At 45.6% G+C, this 24,467-nt stretch overlaps 1 protein-coding gene across 11 annotated transcripts in view; it reads left to right on the plus strand.

Moving 5' to 3' along the window:
* Window positions 1-1,499: 1,499 nt before the first annotated feature.
* The window catches only part of WNK2 (WNK lysine deficient protein kinase 2), a 117,389-nt gene continuing 94,421 nt past the window's right edge, over window positions 1,500-24,467 (plus strand). For all 11 annotated transcript variants that reach the window (XR_014618733.1, XM_084292780.1, XM_084292781.1 and 8 more), the window contains exons 1-2: window positions 1,500-1,796; window positions 2,086-2,790. Coding sequence is in view for 10 of the 11 variants with exons in the window: in XM_084292780.1 (XP_084148906.1) it covers window positions 2,173-2,790 (618 nt within the window). In the remaining variant the exon portion in view is untranslated. The remainder of the gene's footprint in view (window positions 1,797-2,085; window positions 2,791-24,467) is intronic.

The following is a 24,467-nucleotide window of genomic DNA, read 5'->3' on the forward strand; positions in this document are numbered from 1 at the left end:
TTTGGATGACCTAATGGTGTAATAGGGAGACATTGAATCCTCCATAATTGCAGGGTATTTTGCAGTTTTCCCCCAGGTTAAAGAGTAATTCCAAGGGATAATGATATCCTTTCCTTTCTTTCCTGGTTTTTGATGTAGTCCTCATATGAATGCATATATTATATTTGTCTTCCTCCAAGAAGGCCTGGCAGTGAAAGACAAATGGGTGCATCAAGTCTTTTTTCTCCCCATATTTTTCTTGATTGTGGATTTGTGGTTTTGATATTTGTTCAGCTCTAGAATACTCCCCTTTTCCTTTTGTCTAGCTGCTGAGTGAAATGTTGGCTGCTACTTTTAGTTTCATTAGCCTGAATCTCGTCCCTTCGTCTACATGGTGGTGGGAATTTCTCTAGCTGGGATGAGAGTTCAAGGTCAAGTTAATCAAATAACTGGGAGGTGTCAGAGCTCTTAACCTTCCCTGCTTTTCTCTTGCTAATGTTATGCTGCTTTCTGTTAATTAAATGTCTTGTCCATGGAGTAGGAAGAGCCCAAGGTACAGAACTAGCTGTAGGTCGTTCTGTAGTTTCACACATCATGCAAACCTGTGTTCTAGGCCACAGCTGCAAGACCTAGAACTAATAATTGCATTGTGCTGTATTCAGGCACTTCAAAAAGCAACCCCCTGAAAGATCAAATGTTTCCAAACCCTGAATTACTAGTCATCAACCGCGATTTTAAAATAAAAACTGGAGCTTCTATAACAACAACAAAAAAATAAATTAAAAATACAAAGACAGGCAGCAGTATTTTTATTTTAAAAGGTTTCACAATCCCATCTGAAAATGAATAATGAAAAACTGACGGCGGTTGCTTAGCAGTCAAGAAACCTCAGGAATTCTGAATTCAGGTAACAACTACTGGTAAACCCGGTGGGTTCGGGTTTTCTTTTTCAGATGCGCTGATTTTGTCAAATCCTCGTTACCCAAAGGCGCCTGTTCGCTGGAACGCGACGCCCCAGAGGGCAGCAGCGCCCCCGCTGCCGGCAGGTAGGGCCCGTGGGCAGGGCCAGCCCCGCGCCTCGCAGCCGGCCGGGGGAAGGGGCTCGCTGCGGGGGGCTCCGGGCACGGCCCCCCCCGGCTGCCGCCCCGCGGGGCCCGGACAAAGGAGAAATGGCTCAGCTCGGGGGCACCGAGGAGGAGACCCGAAGGGGTGGGGGGCTCCGAGGACGCCCCCCGCAGCACCTGGGGGGGGGCCGGGGCATTGTCTCCGGCGGCCGGGGGCGGTGCGGGCCGGCCGGGGTGCCGCCCCCCCCGCCCCGTGGGCGGCCCGGCAGCGGCGGGGCGTTAAATGGGGCGGGCGGCGGGGGGCGCTTCCCATTGACAAAAGCGGGGCGGGGGCGGAGGAGCGAGGGGAAGGGAAGGGGGGGCAGGAGGGGGGGGGGGGCGGCCGCTGCTGCTGCTGCTGCCGCCGCCGCCGGCGTCGTCGCCCATCCTGGCGTCGCCCGTGGGGGCGCGGCGGGGGCTGCCGCAGGGCTGGCCGCGGGCAGGGGCGCACCCCGCGCCCTGAGCCCCGCCGGGAGCCGAGCGGAGGGAGCCGGGGGGGGGCCGGGCACTGCGGGCAGGGCGTGCTGCAGGGGCGGGCCGAGGGGCTCCCTGCACACCCGCACGCACACACACACACACACACACACACGCACACACACACACCCGCAGCCACACTCGCGCACACACACACACACGGCGGCACCCGCCCCGCCTCCCCGCCGCCCTTCTCATCCCCGTCCATGGCGCCGGGCACGGCAGCCCCCCGCTCCGCACGTAAGTAAAAGGGGCCCCCGCCCACCCCCGCTTTGTGCTCGGAGCTCCCCCCGGGAGGGGATAAGGGGGCACGGGGGGGGGGGGGGGCTAAGGGGGTGCGGCTGGGCCCCGCAGCTCGGCTGGCCGCCGCTGCAAGCCCCCCATGGCTCGGTGTGGGGGGCGCGGCTGCGGGGAGGGGGGGAACGAGGGAAAAGGGGGGACCGGGGAAGGCTGGGGGGGAGGATTAGGGAAGGGGGGACCGGGTCCGAGCGGTGCATCAGGGCTGTGCGCTCTGCATTGCCCCTGGCAGGTGGCGGAGGGGCGGCCCGGAGCGGGCCCGCAGCGCGGTGACTCCCCCCGGCCCGGGGGCGGCGGCGGCGGCAGGAGCTGAGAGCCGATGGAAAGCGGGGGCGATGCCCGAGCGGCCCCCCGGCGGGGAGGAGGCGGCCGCGGGCGGCTTCCAGGCGCTGCCGAGCCCGGCATGAACGTGGATGGGGCCGCCGCTGCCCCGCCGCTGCGCCCGCACGGCTCCAGGGACCCCAAGCTGGTCCACCAGCGGTTCCTGCGCAGGAGCGTGGTGGACTCGGACCAGGAGGAGCCCGCTTTCGACCTTCCCGAGTCGGAGCATCAGCGGAAAATTATCCTGCTCCCGAAAACGCGGAGGATAATCGCGGAGAGGGCGAAGGCGGGGCAGGGGCAGGAGAAGGGGTGCCTGGGGACAGAGCCCCCCGGGCAGCTGAAGCCGGGGCCAGCCCCCGGCGGTGCCCCGGGGGCGGAGGAGCAGAAGGAAGCCGGCAAGGATGCGGAGAGGAAGGAGGCGGCGGATGCTTCCAAGGACCACGGCAAGGCGAAGAAAGAGGAGCCGGAGGAGGAGGCTGACATGAAAGCCGTTGCCACCTCGCTGGATGGCAGGTTCCTCAAGTTTGATATTGAACTCGGGAGGGGATCCTTCAAAACGGTCTACAAGGGGCTGGACACCGAGACGTGGGTGGAAGTTGCTTGGTGTGAACTTCAGGTAAGCCCGGCTGATCCGCCTGTGTTTTATTTCTGCTTTGTAAGCCTAGGAGCTAAGGGCAAGGTGCCGGTGGCATCCACAGAAGCTTGGCTTTGAGCAGCCTTTATAGTCACCATTGCTTAGTATCCAGTGTCTAACTATAGCGCAATATCCTCATTGGCTCCACATCTACCACCTTATGTACACTCCTCCCAGGCTTAACCCTCACAGCTCTGCACCCGGCTGCCGAGCTAGCCGTGGTAATATAGGAGCTGTCATATTGCATAAAAAGGTCACGAGTCGCTCTCTGAATGCGCAGAGCATGCTGAAGAGAGCTCAGCACAGCTCCTCTTCCCCTCCCTACCCCCCAGCCACTTCAGACTGACACTTCACAAACAGCAGCTGGATTTAGCAGGAGCCAAGCGGCAGGTCTAGGTTAAAGAAACACACGCAGCGTATAAATGAACGTAAATGCGTTTGCAGGAGCGTGCTTCCCTTTTCCCACAAATATAGATGCGCTGTGCTTTTATGCAGACAGGAACGTGTGCTGTCTCTTACCCTGCCCGTTCCCTCTTCTGAAATTGTGCCTGTCACCAACTTGTGAATTGAACCTCAGAAAGCACTTGAGTGCTTTCCTTTTTTTTAATGCATTGTGCACTAGCGCTTCAGTCAGGTCAAAGACCTGTGTATCCAAATACCTTTAAAAGTGAGGTTTGAAATAATGGGCCTGTTTTAGCTTCTAGGTCTTTAGACTGAAGTCACCCAGTAATACCCAAGGAGAGAAGATAAAAATACTGTCATTTTGCTGTTGTGGGGCATGGTTGTTGCCTTTTGTTTATTTATTTTACAGTGCGTATAGTCTCAGTTGGAGACCATATGCTTCTGTATGTACGCATATATTCCTGCTCTTGTAAAAATGCCAGTAGAATGTTTCATTTTTTTTATTTGTGAAGCTTTTAGTATCTATTATGTGCATCCCTTCTGTTAACATCTATTCTAACAAGACCTTATTTGAGAGAAGAAACATAATATAGATTTATTTATTTTTTTCCCTTGAGCTATTGTTCGGTCTGAGTTGGCTCCATGATTTCGGTGGGAACTAGCGATGCAGCTCTTGGTTCCAGTCCCAGGTCCCTAAACTCCCCCTGGACGATTGAGCCTCATGGCCTGTGAGGGTGTGAGAATAGCACGTAAATATCGTGCTGCATGAAGCTTGAGTTATTTATTTATTTACCCTTGGCACAAACCGTGTGTGAGTTACTCCCGGCCTGGTGGGGTAGGCAGGGATGGATGTGCAGCCGCATCTTTATTCCCCGGCGGTTTTGTTGCACAATAGGGTTGCAATTCACCGCAGCGCTGCTTCCCTCAGAAAAGGTACAGGCAGCGCGCCCCGGCCCTCGCAGTCTCTCGCCTCAGCAGTTTCCATGAGGCAGAGCTCAAAACGCGCAGGCTGGGCAGGTTGAGGCCGCGCAGCTGAGGGCAGGCTGTGCTGGTGCAGGAGGAGGCTCAGCCCCAGCTCATGCCCCACAGCTATGGGGCTGGGGGAGGGCTCTGGCCTCTGGGGGTCTTGGGGGGCAGTGGTGGGGGCTGCCGGGGGGCTCTGGAGGAGAGCTCAGCCCCACAGCAGTGCCAGGAGCAGGGCGCATGAGGTAGGCCTCGTCGCTGTTCGGTGGCTGCTGGAAACCGAATTGTGAATGTGTAAGGCTCATACTGCAGTCACCTGAGATTTATTTAGGGCAGTAATTCAGGTCCCCTCTGAGGGAGTGTGTGTGTATGGGAATGGGCTGGGGTGGTTTAGCTGTCTGACAGAGCTCGCGTGCACCGGCCAGAATGCAACAGAGCAATCACAGGGAGCAGGAATTCATTTTTTTGCCAAATTTTTGCAGTATGTTCTATCAGGGGAGTGGGAAAATATGTTTTCAAGATATTTTCTGTAACAGAATAGCTTTAGCTACAAAAGACTGCCAGATGTATTGGAGAATCCATTCTATTGAAATTCCAGTGTTTGGGTCATTTAAATTGAAGGAGATTGGGAAGGGAAGTTTGCAGTATGAAGTTTAACTGGAGATTGCTTTTCTTATTCTGTATACTTGTTTAGGAATTCCTGAACTGACTGTAAAGAAATAATCTGTAGTAATTCCAGAATTCCCACTGGTTTCTGTTGTCAGCTGTATGTGCTTCAATTTAAATCAGGTCTTGCTGCTAGATGTTTTAAATGCAATATATGCAAATAGGTTTAGGCCCCTAACTGTAGCAAGAGTGCTTGTTATTAAGCTACTTTAGAAAAAATGATGTAAATCCACAAAAGTGTTTATGGCTGCTGTTTTTCTTTAACCATTCATGTCCCTTAGCTATGCAGATATCAAAGTAATGCCAGAATGAGTGTATGGGAATTGTGGGAGACAGTGCTTGGGTCTGGAGTGAAAAAGTAGAGCTGAATGGCACAGGTCTCCAACACCACATGAGGTCTTTGCTTTCAGGATTAGTCTGCAAGAAAGAAGCAATGGAAGGTGCAAGTAGCTGCGTACTGACTTGGGCAGGACTTTCGTGCTTCAGCAAGGGATTTTTATTATGGAAACAAGCCAGAGCGCTGTGAAGAATCACTTTATTCACAATATTTTGGAAACTCTTATGTATACTGTGCCATTTGGATATGCTCCTTTCTGTAGAAATTTAGTGTTCAGATACACATGAGGGGGAGCCACGACTGCCATGCTGCTGGAGACAAAATGCCTTCCTTTGCAATCTCACACCATCAAAAACAATGGGAGAGCCTTTTTGCAGGCAAATGGCAGCGCGTTGTACTTTGTCTCTCTTCTAGAGATGTGCTTGGCTTGTTACTTTTAGAGCCTGAGAGCTAAAAGCTAACAGTGTTGAGGTTCCACACAGGCATTAATCCCCTCTCCTTGCTCAGCAGTTTTCTCAGCCCAGTTGTACTGTTGCCTGGGTGTCTGCCTCTTTCTGTTCATCTATACAAAGACCCTGCAAGCCAGTCTTATTCAGTCCTTTTATTTCATTGAAAAGATGGCTTTAGGGTTCAGAACCGAAATCATGGCTAGGATTAGAGTAGGACCCAAATGGTAACCAAGCTAGATGTGGGTTTTAGACCTGTCTGTGAAGACATGAAAGCTTTAGTCAAATTCTAGCTAGAAAATAAGTTTATTGTTCCTTCCTGAAACTGAAGTATTGGAATGGGATTAGTGTGCCCTTGCAGTTTGGAAGGGTTTGCATTCTAAGGTTTTCAACAGCTATAATTAATTTTAATTGGTGGCATACAATTGCTGTGTGGTGAGGCTTCAGTAACAGTATTTCAAGCATTGTGCTCGTAAGTAAAATGTTAGATCATGAATAAGGAATATAGGCTTTTGCCAACCTGCTGGCAAGCCAAATAATGTTTTTAGTTGGATGAATAGTTTCCAAAATCCCCATCCTGTTCTCCTTAGGGAACGTGTGGGGAAACTGCAGAAGAGCCTCACACTGTACTATCTCAAACGCAAAGATCTCATTGTACCTCTTGGTTCTTGCTTTGATGCTGAACACTACGGTTTCTGTTTGGTTGTAATTCATTTGGGTTTTATTTGCTAAAAACATGGAAAAGATACGCCGTCTCCTGCTGTTGCTGTACCTGTAGTGGAGAGGTGAGAAATGTGTGTTGGTGAATGCTGCAGGGCAGCTGTGCCTTTTCCACCACTTGCACAAGACTTGCTCTGTGCTTATAGGTGGACATGTCCTCCACGTGCTCTGTGTGACTGCTTAGTTCTGGCGTTGGATGCTAGAGGTGTCTGGGGAGCTATGGAAGAGCAAGGGAGGGACAGAGGTAAATTTCCCCCCTTCCCCGTTTGAAAAAAGAAATCAAGAGTGCTGAAATAGCTCTGACTGCATTTTCTGAATAGCTACCAAATAAAGAACACTGTGAAGGACTTCAACAGAAATGGCACAGTGGGGTGGCAAGAAATTACCCCTTTGTCCCTCTGCAGCTTTTCTGCTGAGCTTCTGGTGGTATAGTTCTGTATGGAGAGACTTCATCTTACAAGGTGAGTGTCGTGCTTTGTACTTTCCTAGCACTCTTTCTTTTGCTATGACAGGTCCATGGCATGGATGTTTTTGTGTAAGCAGAAATGTTTGCATTGTTAGAAGTGGGTGCCCATAAAATGGGCAGTGTTAAAGTTCACTTGACACTGACTAACAAGCGGCTTCTGGCAGTGGAAGGAGGATGTCCTGAGCTCCTGTGTGAATTCAGGTGGCTTCTTCATGGAAAAGTCAAAACTTCAGGATTTTCACTGGTGCAGTAGTTTGGCTTTTATGGTGTCCTTATTGGCAACAGCTTTCATCTGATGTCAGAAGAGCAGATTGTTACTATCTGTGCTGTTAATTTATTGGCTTGGTAAACTTTGTAGTGTAAATGAACAGAACAATTTAGCAAATTCCTTTGGAAGAAGAAAGGAGGAAAAATGTATCTGAAAGCTTGAATCTGATATTGCTATGTGCTTATATTAAATTAACTCCTGGAGACTAATTTTGTCTGTTTCATGTTTATTTCTGAGATAGTGACTTCTGTTTCAGTTGAAGCAATTGGTTTAGCTCTGCTCCACAGTGTCAATATGAAGACACGTGCCTGTATTGCTGGTGTTTGTTAGGAGCGCTGTCTCCATGACAGGGAGAAATGGGATAGGAATATGGTAGTGAACTATTAATAGACTGCTTCTCAAATTCAGTAAATGAAATAGAGCTGGGTCAGACTTCACATTGTTCCTTTGAATCAAATGGGACTCCTTTCTTTTGCTTTTGAGTATGTTTCCATACGGGTTGGTTGTACACCTTTGGTACCAGTTGAGCTGTTTCCTGTTATGCACGTGTGGTCCTGTAGCAGTATAAGGAAGTGACTGAAAATAAAATCAGATCTTGATGTGAAGGATATTCCTGGTCCCTTTGGTCATCTGTTGTTTGCAGCTGATGGGGGGGTGGGGAAGGGGCCTTGATTTTTGGAACTGTCATCTGAATAATGTTTGCACTTGGCACACTGTCTGACTTGTGTGTGTGCAACATGCTTACATTTTGGTCTGATTGCTGCCTTGTTTTGTGGCCAGGGTGTAACAGAGGTCTGAAGAAAGCCCAGGGGTGCTGGTAATGATGTGCTAAAAGAAGGATGGTAACAGCAATTCAGCTACTGGAGGCATCAGGATTTTTGCATGCTGGGAGATACTAGAGGTGCTGCAGAGATCAGGAAGAGCGATGCTGGGCTGGGTGGGTGGAGGGTAGAGCGCCTGTTGTAAGGACCAGGTAGGAAGGCAGTGTTGAGGAGGTATTGGTGAATCCCTGCATTTCAGGAGCCCAGCTGTACTGGCAGGTTTGGGTGTGAGTGATGAGGAGAGCTTGGTACAACTGTCTGATCAGAGGAAAGGCAGGTTTTAGACTTGCCACTTCATAGCCATTCCCTGCCAGCAGCAGGGCACTTACTGCATCTTTAGGAGGTTCTCCAGGAGGTTTGGCCTGGAAACACAAGTGTAAGCTAAGCACTTACGTGTGGCACTCAGAGCCTGTAAGAAAAGGGCAGACAAGCACATCTCATGGGAGTGCGTGATGCTTGGCACTGTTGTTGGAAGAGACATCTTTGTTTCTCTGAAATAGTGATTTATGCAAGTAATGTTTGGAGGAGATCTGAAATAGTCATGCAGCAGCAGAACTGGCTTTCCAATTGATTAGGTTTGTGTATGTGAAATTCAGGTTATGTCTAGAAATGCATTATTTCCCTGAAGTGATTCTGGCATATTAGAAAATCTGGATGCTATCTTGATGAGACTTGATTTCAGTGTGCCTGAAGCCTGGCTTGGTGAGGGAGGGGGAAGTTGTGTTGGTTTTGTTTTTTCCCATGAAGCCAAGAAATCTGACAGCTAGAAACGACCTTCATCTGATGTCGCGCTATTCTCTGTAGCCTGAAATGGAGGAACCAAGTCCCTTCCTTTCTGCAGCTCTTCTGCCTGCTCGCAAGTGAGAAACCTGCCTTACTGCCAGGTGCTGGCTTTACAGTGAGGCTTTTGCGGGGTCTTAATGAATGTCTGGAGCCTCTGCTGTGCCAGAGCTGGGAGCCTGCTAAGACTGCAGGGTGACAGATGCAGGTCTGACCTGCACCCCGCGGGTGTGTGTGTACCTGGACATGTGTGTGTGGAAGTGGCACAGCTGATGATGGGACATCGCTGAGCCATGGGAGATGTGTCAGAAGGCAGTGGGGTCTGTCCTTTTTGGAAGGCATGTTTCTCCCATTTGTTAATCCTGCAAGCCATATGGCAGGGAAGCCTCTCAGTTGCCAGCCAGGCCTCTACAGGGTTTGATCAATTCAGATTGAGTTCTAAATCAGCTGCTGATAAGTTTCTACCAAAAACTTTCTAGAGTAACTGTTTTGTTCATTAGCACTGACTTGATTTCCTCTGAATGTGTACAACTGGGAGGTCAGTGCGTGTTGGCATCCATTCTGCTCAGTCCCTGAAAGAACAAATAAGTGAATGCATGCAATTGTACTTGCCTCAAGTTTCTTTTGGAAGATGCTCCATTTTACGCTCGAATGGACTTACCTGGGTTTTCAGTTCACCAACCTCCCAACAGTTTTTTCTAAAAAAAAACAGTTATTCACCTCTACCAAACATGCCAGGTCCTGCATATCCCTGTCATGGCTGTAGCATTGTCACAAATAAGCAGCGGGTGGATCTTGTTCCCCCTTACTCCAGGGTCTTCCACATAAGTGCATATACATTTTAATTCATACCAAGTGTTAGTGTACACAATCTGACCACAGTAAGCGATTTACTGGAACATAACTTTGCTGCAGTGTGTGAATTCAACGTAACTAATAAGTAATATGGTAGTTAAGCACACAAGGGGAGTATGGGTGAACTGAAATGCTGTAGTATGGGAACATACATGTCAATTAAACACCGAGGAAAGAGTAACATAAGACCTAGTGCCATCTGTTCTTCAGTTGTTTGCTCCAGAGGGATACAAAACGCTTATTCATGAACTCTCAGGAAAACAGATAGGAGAATACAGGCTCAAGTAACGTTAGCATTTTTTTTCCTTTGGCCTTTTTTGTGAATTCAATTTGATCTTCATTCCAAACTTCTTAAAGGAAAATTAAATGTACTTTAAGTAGTATTTGATCCTATTAAGAATCTCTGCAGCACTTTACCAAAGTTAGTTTGAATTTTAATGCAATTTTTGGTTAGGCAAGTAAGCTTAAAGCAGCATTGATTGCTAGCTTATAAGAAAATGATTAGATAACACCCCAAAGGGATGTTTTTCTGTTGCATTCTAGTCTTTTCCTAATGCTTTTTTAGTGGAAAAGCTGCAATGTAGTTAGTTACTAAAGCTACCAGTTCTTTCAGAGATTCCAAAAGTCCTGCTGTAGTCCAGCTCTGCAGAAAACTACTTTAAAGTTTTTTTGTTTCATTATAATCCAGAGAAGTTATATTTGAATCGGTATGGATGGTGGCTGCCTTTTAGAGTTATTGGGTAACTGTCTTGCTACAAAGTGAATGAAAAAAAAGCAAAATATGGACCTTAATAAACGGTGGCTCTGTACAGAGCACAGCAATGTTGTGGTCCCTGCAGGTATTAGCTATACTTGTCCAAATACCATGGTTGGTTTGTTTCAAGTGTTTAAAACTTTTTAAAACCTAGTAAGACCAAACAGATGGAGGAAGTTTTTTTTTTTTTTTTATGAAAATAATAAAAAGTTGGCTATACATTGTGAAACGTATCTTTTATTAAAAGAATAAATAGCATTTGGCTGCTTGCTACATTGACAACTGAATTGTTACTTTACAAAATAAATATAAAGTAGGTATTGCCTAAGTCTGCTCCTGAAATGGATGTCTCTCTGGTGCATAGTTTGGGGATTAAAATTATGGTGTTTATTTCAGGTTTTTGTACAATAAGCAGCTTTTTAACATTGCTCTCCTGATGCTGTCTTTTTTTTTTAAGTTGGAATGATGTTTAGGGTGACCCGTTGTACTCGCTGGAGCTGCTGCAGCTGTGCCGGTTGGCTGCGCGGGATCAATTCTGGCTATTAAAGTAGAGCAGTGCAGGAGGGGGAGTCACATTTCCAGATGTATCTTGTTGCTGCAGGCCTGCACGGCTCACGGCTGAAACGCTTGATACCTAGATCCTGTAAAACTGATTCCAAATATGTCAGCTTTGTTCTAGGTTTTACTGATTATTTAAGGGAACTTGCTGGGGTCATGTGCACTGGGACTTGTGTTCTTCCTGTTCTGCACCAGTGCTTACTTTGAAAATTGTTGTTGATAATAAAGCAAGTGCTGCACCAACAGAGCTGCTTTTCTGTCAGCTGCAGTAAAAACTTGCTTTCAGTTACTTATGGAGGATGAGAGCATCTTGTCCTTTGGCAAACAGTGCAATCATGATGAAAACAGGTTGCTTTGGATGAACATGGTGTTGTTGGTCCATATGCATGATTAGTAGCAGAAGTAAATACACAGCCACTTGTATGAAGTGAAGGGGTATTACATAAAATGAGTTAAGAATGAACTAGAACGAGTGCTTGTAGCCCATCTGTGATCCTGTCTGGTCAAGGTTTCTGAGGTTTTTGTGCACGTTGTAACTTCTGTAATATTTTTCTTTAACTTCAATGAATTTAAAAAGTCCCTGTGGCAGTTCAGCCTAACCAAAGCCTGTAAGGTCCAGGAATTTTCAGCATGGGGAAGTGGAGGAGAATAACATCAGGTGTAATTCAGAGTTACTTTTATTGTTAACTTGAAGTGCTTGTGGCACAATTCCAGGTGACAAATAGGGGCTTTCTGTAACTTTCCCCTAAAAAAAATAAAAGCGAGAGCAAAGCTTCTACTGTTAATCTGCTGGTCCTCAGATGCACAACAGACTCGTGAACTTGACTAACGTTATCTGAAGCAAGTTGGAGCTATAAATTCTCCTAGCTGCCGAGCCCATGGGTGTCAAGTAGCCGAGATCATTCCGTCTTTAAATAGAACACTCGCTTTGGAGCCTTCATGTTGGGCCTTGAGGACTGCCTGCTTTGGTTGCTTTCAGCCCCACATCAGGCAGTGAGTGGGTGGCAAAGTGGCAGCTCGGGCTGCTCCTTGAAGGACCACGCACAACCCCGACCTGTTTTTGGGCAGGCTGCCGGCACACAGGGCAGCTGGGGTGGGGGGAAGGCTGCGTCCCACAGCTTGAGTCCCCTTCATCTTCAGATCAGGACCCCAGGATCCCCAGCAGGGGGAGATGGAAGGGACCATGACCTGCCTGCTCTGCCTGGGGGCTGTGATGCTTTGTGCTCAGATCTGGGTCTTGGAATTTCTGCTCCTGGAGGAATGAGGACACAGCTGGGCTCCTCGCCCTTCCCTGAGCTGCGAGCTTTGGTGAAGCCTTCAATGACTATTGCAGGTGGAATCGGAAATTAATTGTCCCTGTTAGCATTAAACTTGGGGTCTAAGTATTGCTGCACTGGGAGGGGTTGCAGGGACTGCCTCTGCTGGCTGGCTTGTAGGGGGAAAGTCAGTGCCATCATGGGGAAGAGCCCTGCTTGTCCATGGAGCGGTAGGTGTGCTCTGTAGGTGTCTTCTCCTGGCTTCAGCTACCTGAGGAGTGGATGATGGTTCCTTTCTGGATCCCAGCTGTGTTTATACATGAGGGGGATGCTGAATGGCCTGGTCAGACTGAGGCCATATGGGACACATGCAAAATAGCTTTGCTTCACAGGCACCTTGTCTTAAGGAAAAAAACACATTGTCTTCAGTTCCCTGGCAGCTGCAGGATGGGGTGGCAGAGCAGCGAGTGATTGCAGAAGAGCCTACTTGGACTCGGGTCAATTTTATGCCTTATTTTTATAGCCTCATGTTAAATTAAGCCAACTGGATAGGTTCCTACCTGACACAAGATACTCCTATGAAAGCACCCTGCGGTTTCCTCTAGGTGAAAGACAACTCTGTGAATCCTTGTACGTGGAAGAGGATTGAGCCTTCTTTTCAAAGTATTGAGAAATAGAGGAAAGAAACCTGTAGCAGTACCTGTGCTTGTATGTGTGTGGGGTGGAAGGAAGCACCCCGCACTAAGAAGCGCTCTTTAACTCTCTGAAATAAATTATGGATATTTGGGGGATTTTTTTTTCCACTGCTTTACTACTTGAGTTCCCCTCTCCTTGCCCCCAGTCTGAAGCCCTCCATCAAAGCCCCTACACGTACTGAGAAACACACAACCAAGACCCCTGAAGCATTACTGTGGAAGGCTTGCTGTACGGGCAGAGGAAAGCAGCTGTGCTTACTGGCTGCAGAAGTGACTCCAGCACCACAAACTATGAGAAACAGCTGATACTTAAAATGTGTGTGATCCGAGATGTATGCCTGTTTACTGCGATGAAACAGGATTGCACATTTCTAACTGCCAAGGCTACAAAAGCATGGGAAACAGGCTATTCTGCCCCAAGTGACATCAAAGTACAAAATGCAAAACTTCATTTATTAACTTATGTGTGTAGTTGTTGGAGCTATCTCTCAGGTGGTTTGAGGGAGGGAAAGAACCAGCCATTGCTCACTCACAGGTGGGCTTCAAAGAACATTTTTCCTCTAAATAGCTTTGGTTTTGGACTGCAATATCTTGCGTCCAAAATGAGACACTTGAGGAAACAATGGAGTGTACATGGATTCAGAAATAAGTGCTGCCAGAAATGGGACTGTGGGTGTTTATCAACTTCTGCCACACAAATGCTTTTCTGTCTTTGTTTTTCTTCCTTTGTTTTTCGCTGTTTCTGAACATAACAGCTCAACTTATTAAAATATATGTATTGCTCTGCAGAGCAGTCCATGTTGGGAAGGAGCCCTTCAGCATGAAGGGGGTGATGTGGAATTACTGAAACTGCAGGGCTGTGCTTGGGGAAATGCCCTTTGCATGAAGAGGGCACAACAGAAAACACGCAGCTTACTAACCTGGGGCCTAAAAATGAAATTGGTGTGGCTGCTAGGTCTGAAGTAATCAGTGTGAGGTGTGACTGATACCGATCTGGTTTTGTTACAGGTGAGGGAAGGATTACAGGTGACTCATCAGCCAGTTCCTGCATTCCTTTGTGTGCTGGTAGGGAGGATTCATTAAAAATGGACGGTACTTCAAAAAACTTTTACAGTAGGCTTTTAAAAAAGTTAGCTTACTTTCTTCCTTGCCATCGTTTCTCCCCTTTGTTGTACCCCTGCCCACGTTTCCAAAACAGGAGTTAATGACAGGGCCCTGGTCTGTAGGACCTTCTGCCCAGTGAGGTGCATGCAGACAGACTTGGTCTTTTTTCATGGCCTTTCTTTTTCTTTAGAAGGTTCTTTTTCCAATCAGGTGAAATTATCTTCCTGATTAATCTTATAAGATACTTCTCATAACCAGTGATCCTCCCAGGCGCTTTCCTGGGCAGCTTCTTTGTGCAGCAGTGAGGCTGAAGCAGTGACAGCTTGGTGCCCTGTGATGCTTTGGTCAATTAAGAGCACTCCTGAGCCGAGGGCTGGGTAATTGGCTCTGTGTCCGTAACGCAGCCTGCAGAGCTGGGTTTTGCAAGGTTGCAAACTATTCCAGTTGGCACTCACAAACAACCGGTTTTCAAGTCTGTGCTGTGATAGTTAGCCTGAGAGGAAAATCAGAATTTGCAGAGAAATGAAGGAAAATGAAGTGGAATCTAGGGTGAGGGATGAAAAGGCATTTTGTAACCTAACCTCTTGTGCACTGGTGGTTGGCTTCTGATCAGCAACAGCTGATGATTGCTGTATTTCTGACTGCCCTGGTGGTTGATGCTTAGGTCCCCTAATTCTGATGTCGCAATTAACAATTTAATGGTACATGTGATATAAGTGTTTTGAAAAATAATAATAAAAAAAACTTTCATAAATTGTGTATTTTATGTGTGCTGGAGTCTCCACTATCCGAGTTGCATTACCTCTATTTATTTCAAAGCCGAAATTGTAATTTATGAGAGATCCGTTAAAGAAAGGAGAAAAGCCATTAGAACATTTCCAATAAGCTATTTTGTGTATAGAAAGAGAGAACTCCATGCTTTCTAATGAATGCTGACCTTTGTACCTTAAAAGATACAGAGCATATATTTCAAGGTGGATTTCTGCAAGCCGTGTAACTAACAAAGTCATCTTGTGGTTGGAGCCCTTGGTACCTAATAAGATGTGAGCTCCCCATGAAGCTGCTTCTCACAGTTTGGTTATTTATAAACGTGCTTTCCTGTGGGTTTTACAGCTATCAGGGTCATGATTTTTCTGCAGGTTTTCCTTCAGTGGAAGAAACAAGTATTTCTTTCCGTTTTCTATCATTTTTTTTCTGAAAACTGAAAGCTGTCTGTTTTCCCTGAGTCACTCTGCCAATTCCCTTGCTGCTTTTGTCGTGGGCAGCAGGAGGTGTGTGCACACGCTCGTGTGCTCGTGCAGGTGGCATCGTTGTGGTCTTATTTCCTGAGGGCTCAAAAGCACCTTTTTTCCCCTGAAAGTACAAGTTCTTAGTCCTGTCCTGCTACATTTATGGAGCTGCAGTGAGAGCTGTGGGCTGTGCCAGGGTGTGTGTCCTGTGTGGGGCTGCTGTCCTTCGGGTGGCCACAGGACAATGAGGATGGGGCTGGGGCCTGGAGGAGACAGGGGGTGCTGGGACTCCTGGGGTGCTGCTGCCAGGCTGGGTGTTGGAGGGGATGCCTGGCTCTGCACAGCAGCCAGTTGCTTTGCTGTGCTCTGAAGGTCTCTATGTAGCTCTATAGAGCTCTGGGTTGTTTGTAGGGCTTGTGTGGTGTTACAGATAACATCTTTGTACAGTAACAGAAGGATTATTATGCAGCCCACACGGGCGATTCAGTGGAATGGTTTGTATGTTCAAAAGTAACTACCTGGCATAGGTGAATTAAGTATAAAGTGCTCGTTAATATTTGTTGTTCAGAATTTATGCAATGATAAAGTTTCTCCATCAGCTCAGTACTGCTGTGTATGCATCTGTGTGGAAGATACACGTGTAAAGGCCAGAAATAACTGTGATCTGTGGAAAAGCAGGGTCTGTTGCATTGCATGGATGGAAAAATGGAAGCACTGGTTGAACTAGATGTTAAACTGATATGGTAATTACTCTTAGGTCTAAGACAGTAAGATTAAAAATTTCTAATGAAGCCTGTGCACCTGTTCTAATGCACTCTTTAAAAAAGAAAAAAGTCTTATGTTATCTTAATATGCTCATATACCAACCAAATGAGTACCAAAGTTTTAAAATTGCAGAGTCACGGCTTGTGCGTGTGTTGCGATAAGCATTATACTTGCTCTGCTGTGACAATGCGATGTGTTTTGAAATGTAATAGCATTTCCAGAGCAGCAGCTTTATTCTTAGGTCTACCCAAAATTGCTATGCAAACTTACCTAATTTTAAAATAATTCTCTGTGCTGATAATGGTGCGATGATAGCAGGTCTTTGGAATATTATTTCTCTTGCAAGATTAAAATACCTGCAGGAGTGAACAAACTAGGATTTTATCAGAGAGATAACGAAGGTGGTGAGGCACAATACACAGCGGCGGTATGGAAGCCTGTAGCAGAACTCTCATCTACACAAAGGAAAGCACAATGCAAAAACAGAGTTCTTGTAAATATATTTGTGTATATTTATATATGTAAACATACATAGAGAGTTGGAGATTCAGCTGATTGACTTCCCCTTAACCATAGATCTACAGGTGAGACTATGCACTCAAATGCTTACGTTGCTTTTCAGAGAAAAATCAGTAATTCTACCTTTCTTTAAGAAACTGTTTTACAGAACATCGTACTTATGACCTGACTTAATTTTATAATGTTAAGCTTTGTTAAATCGGTGCCATGATGTATCTGGTAACAATGCTACAAGTGGAGTGGAGAGGTCACTCAGTAATAGCTGTTTTGATTTAATTTACTTTTCTTTTACCTGTTGAGCTGCTGTTTACTTTGATATTCTTAGTGACACTTTGCTGTTTCCTTGCTTGATCTTGCTTATTGCATAGCTGAGATGGATGTGAGAGTTGCTTTTAAAAACGTGCAATAGTATTAATAAGGAGAACAAAGTGTTTGCACAGGTGAGAAATACAAGCTTCTAAAGTTCTCGATGTCCTCTTAAATTTAGTGACTATTAAATAAGATTCTCTCATAACGAGTATTTTTTGTTGTTGTTGTTAAAAGTCCCTTTAAAGTATGTGTTTTTTTTAAAATCAAGGGCAGTGTGTGGCACTGATAATTGCAGTGTTGCAGAATATATAATGCGCTTCTGGAAGGCAAAGCATGCCCGAATGACTTGTAGAAAAATCTTTAGGTTAGGAATTCTCAAGTACTTGTTCTGAAAAGGACCTGGAATGGTTTGGGTGGGCTGCAGACCTGCTAGATAGGAGTTTTACATAGGAGTGCTAGAAGTCTTGATTTTACAAATATTTTAACTCTTATATTGCAGCTGATACATCAATTTTTTCTTGAATGCTGCATATAAGATTGTACTGATCATGTGTTATATCATAAGGTGTTAGAAAGTAGATCTTTAAAATGAAATTGTGACTCCAAGGAAGTCTGTGCTACAGCTTTTATTTCATTGGAGTCAATAAAATGTTCTGATGATTTCTCATTTTGAAAACTTAGGAAAAATAAAATTTAGAATATTTTAATTACCTTATAACTCATAAGGAGTTTTTCAATTTCAAAAATGCTGTGTTTTTTCATATTGGATGCTAATTCTTATTTAGATTCTGATCTTTATTCTGTTACTTCTATTTCTGATATTTTAACTGTTCTTTGTGTGCATTGGCAATTGGGTGAGTCTACTGGTGAGACTAACACAGCTTCCTCCTGCAAGAAGTCCTTTGTTGAATACGTCTTAGTAACCTCTTTTGGGATATCTAGAATTTAACCGCAGTTACTTGGAACCTCTTTGAGCTCCAACTTCTACATTTGCAAAATGTTTTGTTTTGTTTTTTAAAGTGCTATTTGCAGAAAATCAAATCATATTGGTTTCAAGAGCATTAGTAGAAAACTATTGGTTTTTGAAAACTTTCTCAGTTTGATAAAAATCAAGCTTTTGTCAAAAAAGCTACTGTTTTCTTGTGTTGCAGCAGAGAACTGTCCTGCTTTGCAAGTGACAGTAATACATTGCTACTTCCCTTGAGTGAGGTTAAACAATCCAGAAAGACAAGATGCAACAGGAGCTGCTCATGCGTCTTTTGGTTCATTTGCAGTGGAGAGACTGTGGTGCTACTTGTGCACAGTTGTGGTTGTTTGCGTTTGTGTCTTGCCACCATCGAGGGTTTGGCAAGTTCAAGATGCAGCACACCGAGAGCGTGCACACCCTTCGGTTCTGAAGGTGCCCAGCACAGACACACTGTGTGCGGAAATGAAGCTCACAGGGACTGAGGAAAGGTAAAACCAATTGTTAAGAGGTCACTTTTCTGTATTCACATTAATTGAAGGAGCAGAAAGGGGTCAAGGGAAATTTTCTGGATTTCATGTAATAGTGAAGCACAGGAGTAGAGAGGGCTGCTCTGGCGGTCCTGGGCAGGAAATGCACGCTGTGTGTTGGGGCAGCAGGTAGCTTGCAGCCTGCGATGCGTACTGACAGCTGGCTCCTGAAACGCTGTCTTAATAACGTACGTTTCGTAACTGTCTTGTTAAAGGGGGAATTAGCTTTTTTATTTTCCCATGGAAATTTATTGGAGAAAAGGGATGTGCTTATAAGTTATTCAGCCAGTCTTCTCAGCTGTCACTCAGTGCTTTCACTTGAATTTCTCCTGCTCTAGAGGAGGCTATGTGAATTTAAGAGCAATTAAGAAATCACCCTAGCTTTTTTTTCATTTTCCCCATAGGTAAGGGCATTTAATTTCCTACAGCTATATTTCCTGGCTCCTTTCAGAAGAGCCAGATTACAGCAGGTCTTTTCAAATAGCATGCCCAGGTAGCTGAAAGTAGGAAATACAAAATCCTATTAAGGGCTGAGCCTGTGGCAGTTTTAGAAAATATTGGTTTTATGTGTTTAATGAGTTGCAAAATCTTATCTCTATGTGAACCTTCTTAATATTATGTTACGTGGGCTTACTGTTTCTTTCTTTTTGCTGGCTTACCGTCTTACCTGAGAGCTCTGCCAGTAGGGATTGCCACCATGCCCAGCACCGAGGGCTCCTCTTTGGCATTTCTAGGGTGAAAATCTGTGAGACTTGGATTTGTGAATTGAATTTGTGGGCAGACCTCTTTTGACATAGGTGTGCCCTATTCTATCTTTGTCTCTGACATTTTAAACCACTTTTTTCCAGATATAGTTCTGGAGAACCAGAACCTTCTTTTTAAAAACAAAACCCTGCTACGGGGAATAAAAGGTCATCACAGAGCTTTTAATTTGGACTCCAACCAGATGTGGTATTTAACAGATCTTTCCGTGGAACAGCAGCCAACATATAAAAGCTATAATAAGACAATGATTAGTTATATCCTCTAAACTAATACGTACAGGCTGGTGGTGATTCTTTTTAAAGGTGGCTTTGCTTTTGCTGGAGCACAGTAAGTTACCAGTGCCAGCTTTCAGGTCATGGTAGCAATAGTCCAACATCTGTCAGGAGTCAAACCCCTGGTTCTGGCTTGTAGCTCCCCTTTGTTTCTTTCTCTCATCGGTGTTTCAGACCCTGTGCCATGGGTGCTGTCCCTTCTGTGCTGCAAATTCGGGTACTGCTGCTGTTTGAGAAGCAATCATCTGGCTGCTGTATTTCAAAGCCCTGATAGTTCAGTGATTCTCTATTGAATCTAAGCTGTGGAAGCAATTTCTAGGTAGCTGCATTTGAGCTCTAAATGATACCTGCAATAGGATCTCTTTAGATTTTGAGCAATTAATAAGAGGCTGTCCTTGCTTAACTAGCTGTGCTTCATCCATTTATTTTTTTTTTCCAACTAGGAGTTCCTAAATCCGTTCTTCCAGCTGGGGGTCTGCTGTAAAGCACAACTCACTACTGTCCCAGAATGCTGACATCTGGTATCTCAATTCTGAAAAGGCGTAGTCCTGTAATTTCTTTCAAGTCCCATTTCAAATTAGTTAATTCAAATTTCTCAATAGCTTAAGGGACGTTTTCTTTTTCTGTATTTAGGTTCATGACTGTATTTTTGAGATCAGATCTCTACATCTGTTTTTCATATCTTTTTTAGGTTGAAACATTTCAGAATTCCTTTCTCAATCGCCTGCAAATTTCATTGTGTGAGGAAATTCTTTCCTCACTTTACCCATAATAAATAAGTTATTATGCCTTGAATCAAACTTTTATAATGAAGAAGGCAACACACGCAATAGCACTTGGCTATGCTGTATAATGCCATCTAGCTAATGAGATATATTCAATGTGAAGTTAAAATGTGAAAATTAAGGAGATTTATTCCTATGATAAAAGAACCATATTTCTCAGTTGGTGAAGTCAGAGAGATCAGCTTAGAAGGAATTTATTCAGGTAAAATACAGTCTGAGCATACCAGGCACGTATGGCCTTGGTTTGTATAAGTGAGCACAAAACCCCACCACATTACGAGGAATATTCTTGCCATGTAGTGGAACCTGGGATAAGCTGGTAATCCAAATAATCACAGGTTTTCAAAACAAACGTGAGGGTGGAGTTTCAGCACGTGCTGTGCTGGTGCCGGCGTCTCCAAGAAGTGAAGCTCTCTGATGGCAGGAGCACGTGAGCTCCCATTTGATCATACAGAAATATTCTGAAAATTGCTGAGAGGGATCTGACGTGTTTCTGTACGTACCTTGGTTATGTTGACTGGAATGTGAAACACTGACACCTTAGTGTATTTTATAACACCGCTGCTTTTTTCTGGGAGGGAGAGGGGTAAGTGGGGATGGATGTTGTAAGGAACTGAAGCTGAAAACATGGCAGAAAGGGAAGTTTGCAATGGTTTGTGCTACATTAACTACAGTTCAGAAACAAACTTCAAAACTAGATCTGCACATGAGTGCTTTTAACCTCTTGAATCTGAAAGCAGTTAACAAAGTCTGGTGAGGGGAAGTGTCCTGGCTTCTTCCATCCAGGGCAGATAACAAAGAACAAACTGAGTGGGGTGCTGGAGTACCAGGAGCCAGTCAATGCCATTGACTGCTGGAACCATTCGCAGATCAGATTGCCATTAGGACTTCTTTTCCCTCTGCGTGGTTGTTTCTTCAGAGGCTCTCTGGTGGGCAGGCCGACAACGCGATCACATGTGGCATTAAGGCGAGATGATGATTCACAAGAGTGAGTTCCTAATGTTCCTTCCTCTCGGAATTGCTGTGAACGTACTTTGGAAAACGTGGTTAGTACTGGTATTGGAGAAATCTGGCCACACGCAGAGGTACAGTTACATAATGTGGATATAGAGGACAGCGACTGCTGCTGCCTGCTTGCGAGCTGTGGCACAGCTCAGATGCTGCTGGTTGGAAAAGGCAGGCTGAGCACCGACCGCCAACTACAGAGCCAGGGGAATGAGGTTATTTCAGATGTTTTGGTCGTTTGATCCCCAAATGTCTCCATAATATTCATCGCTCTTGAAGTACTGCAGAGGGACAATACTGTCCAGAAGAAGAGTTAACATCTTTCTATGCATGAGCAGCGTAAAATGATGTTCCCCATGGATCGGACAGGCAGGACAGAGCCCTCTGCCAGCAGGTTTCCAGGGGGATACACAGAGCCTCACCTGCTGCATGCTTGGCTGGTGCCCTCTTGAATTTGGCCAGTCAGAAATCTGTGAGAACCAAAACACGTTGCACCAATCTGGTTTTATTTTTTTTTTTTCCTTCAGGGAGTTAGGGAAGGAATAATGTGATCTCAGCACAGCAGAAAATTGCCAAGGCAGGGGTTTTCCAAGAGAAGATAAGGTGGAAGCTTGCAGAGGGGTGACTTGGGGACTCTGCAGGACACGGATGCTGAGGGGAGCAGGGATGGGTCCCTGTGGGGTGGGAGAGGCCGTGGGGATCCAGCTGAGCCCTGGGGCTGGGAATTGGGTGCCCTCAGTGGGGAGCTGTGAGCAGGCGCATCAGGTACAGAGCGGTGGTGCTGGGGGGGCGAGGGAGTGAGCAAGCTTGTCCTGGTGGCACGTTTGGGAGTGCTGACACTGGGAAGGAAAATGCCCTGATGAGGGTGGGCAGCACAATCCCTTCTGAGGTGTTTCAGGAGGGCGTCTGGTTGGGATATATGAGCCTCTTCAAACCGTCCTGAAAAACTGCTGCTGTTTTAAAGATTAATACCCCAAGTACCGCTGTGCCTGTAGGCTTGTCTGGACCTTTCCTCTAATTGGGGTGAGTGTCCCGTTGCGTGGTTCAGAAGCTGAGCAGTACACTGAGATACTCTCAGATTTTTTCTAGAAAGTGGACTGGAGCAGTATTGCATTCCAGATCCCACGGGTAAACTAAATAAATAGCTCAGTGCTTGAAAAGTCATATTAACCTCAAGGGGCTGCTGACCATTGAAATGCTATCTGTTTTTCAGGTTGAACATTAACCAAGTATCTGTGCAACACCTATTGAGTCTCAGCTGTCTCCAAAAGAGGGGATGTGTATCAGCTGTGGAGCTGTGAACCATCAACTCTGGTTCCAGCTGATGTTCCCCTATTTCCCAGTCTTAATGTACAAAATGCAGGATGACTCTGTCAGATAACTAACTGCTGTCTGGTGCAAACCACTTCATGCATCTAACTCCAGGGAAGGTACAGGCTAATTGGTTGGTGTGCAGCGTATGGGTACACAGCAGGCTGAGAGCTGGACTACAGGCTGGTTGTGAGATGGAGTTAGGTTTGTCCACTCTGGGAAGGGGGGGACTGACACAAAGTTACCTGAAAAACAGTTTCTCAGGAAAAACCCCAAAGCCTGCATTTGGGAGGTGGAAAATAAATGATTCTTTGTGCCCCCTACGTTGAGGCAAATCAATAATGGGCTTAAATTGAAACTAGGGAGATGTAAGCTGGAGGAAAGAGAGCTTTCCAACTTTTAGAGCACTTAAGTATTGACAAATACTGCCTAGGGAGGTTCACTGAAGCTGGTGTGAGGTCTGTCAGGAATAATTTATGAATCATTGAGCCTGTCTTAAGAGCAAGGAGGTGGACTAATGATGTTTCTAGGTCACTTCCAGACCCACTTGCTGCGATTCTTTTATACTGTGGCATTGGTCACATATTCAAGGTTATAAGATTTGCATCTGTATTGGTTTGCTGAGACCTGTGAGCACTTATTTTAATCAGCGCGTGCTGAATGTAAGTTTGGGAAGGAGCCAACCTAAACTGAATAGTCATAAGTCATCTTCAAATTGAGCTGTTGGCAAATTATATTTGCATTAATTTAATTAAGAGTGTGTTGAACTGGTTTCAGACAGTTCACAGGTTATGCTGCAACTTCAGCTAATAGCCAAGCCAACAGAAACTGTGCCCATTTCACATCCAGAGCAATAAAGCACCCAAGAGAAGCAGAGACTTGTCTGGGTGCAGTGACCATTGTGGTTGTGGTCAGTGTCTTCAGGAAGGACAAATGTGTGGCGAAGAGCTACTGGAGGAGGAACACCCTGCTTATTACAGGAGGATAGACCTCAGCCTGGCAAGCTGAAAACCAAGGGGGCTGCAGTAGCTCTGGAGAAAAAGGGAGAAAGACTCAATAGAAGGAAGACTAAATGATGAAATAGGCTCAGGAAGCAGTGTATCTGAACTGGCTAAACATCTGAATAAACTAAACACAGAGGGGGAACAGTGTTTTAGCCCGGTTTTGCTTTAGGAAAGGCATGACAAGAATTTTGATTGTTTTAAGATCAATGTTGCTGAATTTTTGAACAAAATGATATGACATGTCCTGCAACTGACCTCAGAAGTTCCTGTGGACGATGTCTCCAGAAGCAACTTTTCCTGTTAACAGCCTGAGTTATTGCATGTATCTTTTTCTGAAAGAAACCTTATTGTCAAAGTTTTCAGGTGTCATCCGACATCTACAGCATGCTAGCATGAAGTAGAAGATTTAGATAGTGGAACATGGAAATGAGATTTTAACTTGAAATCCTCCCCCCCTTTTTTTTTTGTACCTGCTTATGTAGCTGATCAATTGCTGAGCTTTTTAAAGGTCTGTTTTTAACACTGTAGTTAGGTCAGGTTTGTAGCTGCGTGAATCAATGTGTTTTGAATGTACCTGTAAAAATGTGGAGGTTTTTGTTTTCCTGTCAGTGCTTCCTATTAAAAAAAAAAAATAAGCAAAGGGAAGCTCTCATTCTGTTTGTGAACCATGATGCCTCTCAGCTTATGCATTTACATTTTTGCTTATAAATTTGATTTTGGTGTTATTTTTGGCAGTAGCTGGAGGCTCAGAGTCAGAAAACTAACCCAAATGATGCCAGCGAACCTTGAACTTGAGAACTTGGAGAAATTGATGCAATCAGATGGCTGCTTATCCAGCACAGAGCGTGTCAACTCAATCTTTAAGCAAGGCAGTGTTACGTGCAAGCAGCCTGTCGGACTTCGGCAGCCTGCAGTGGTGATGGGAGTTCCTCAGCTGCTGAGCCCCCGAAACCTCTGAGCGGCTGCTCTCAGAGCAGGGAGCTGGCAGCAGCGTTGTGCTGCCACTGGTTTTGTGCAAGTGCTGGTAGGGTCTTCTTTGCTGTCTTCCTGGGTTTTGTTTTAAGTAGACTACTTGTATTTAATTTACAGGACTGGGGAAAAAAGGTTTTC

The sequence above is a fragment of the Netta rufina genome (genome assembly GCF_964035555.1).
Source record: "Netta rufina genome assembly, chromosome: 10".
Classification (NCBI taxonomy): Eukaryota; Metazoa; Chordata; class Aves; order Anseriformes; family Anatidae; genus Netta; species Netta rufina.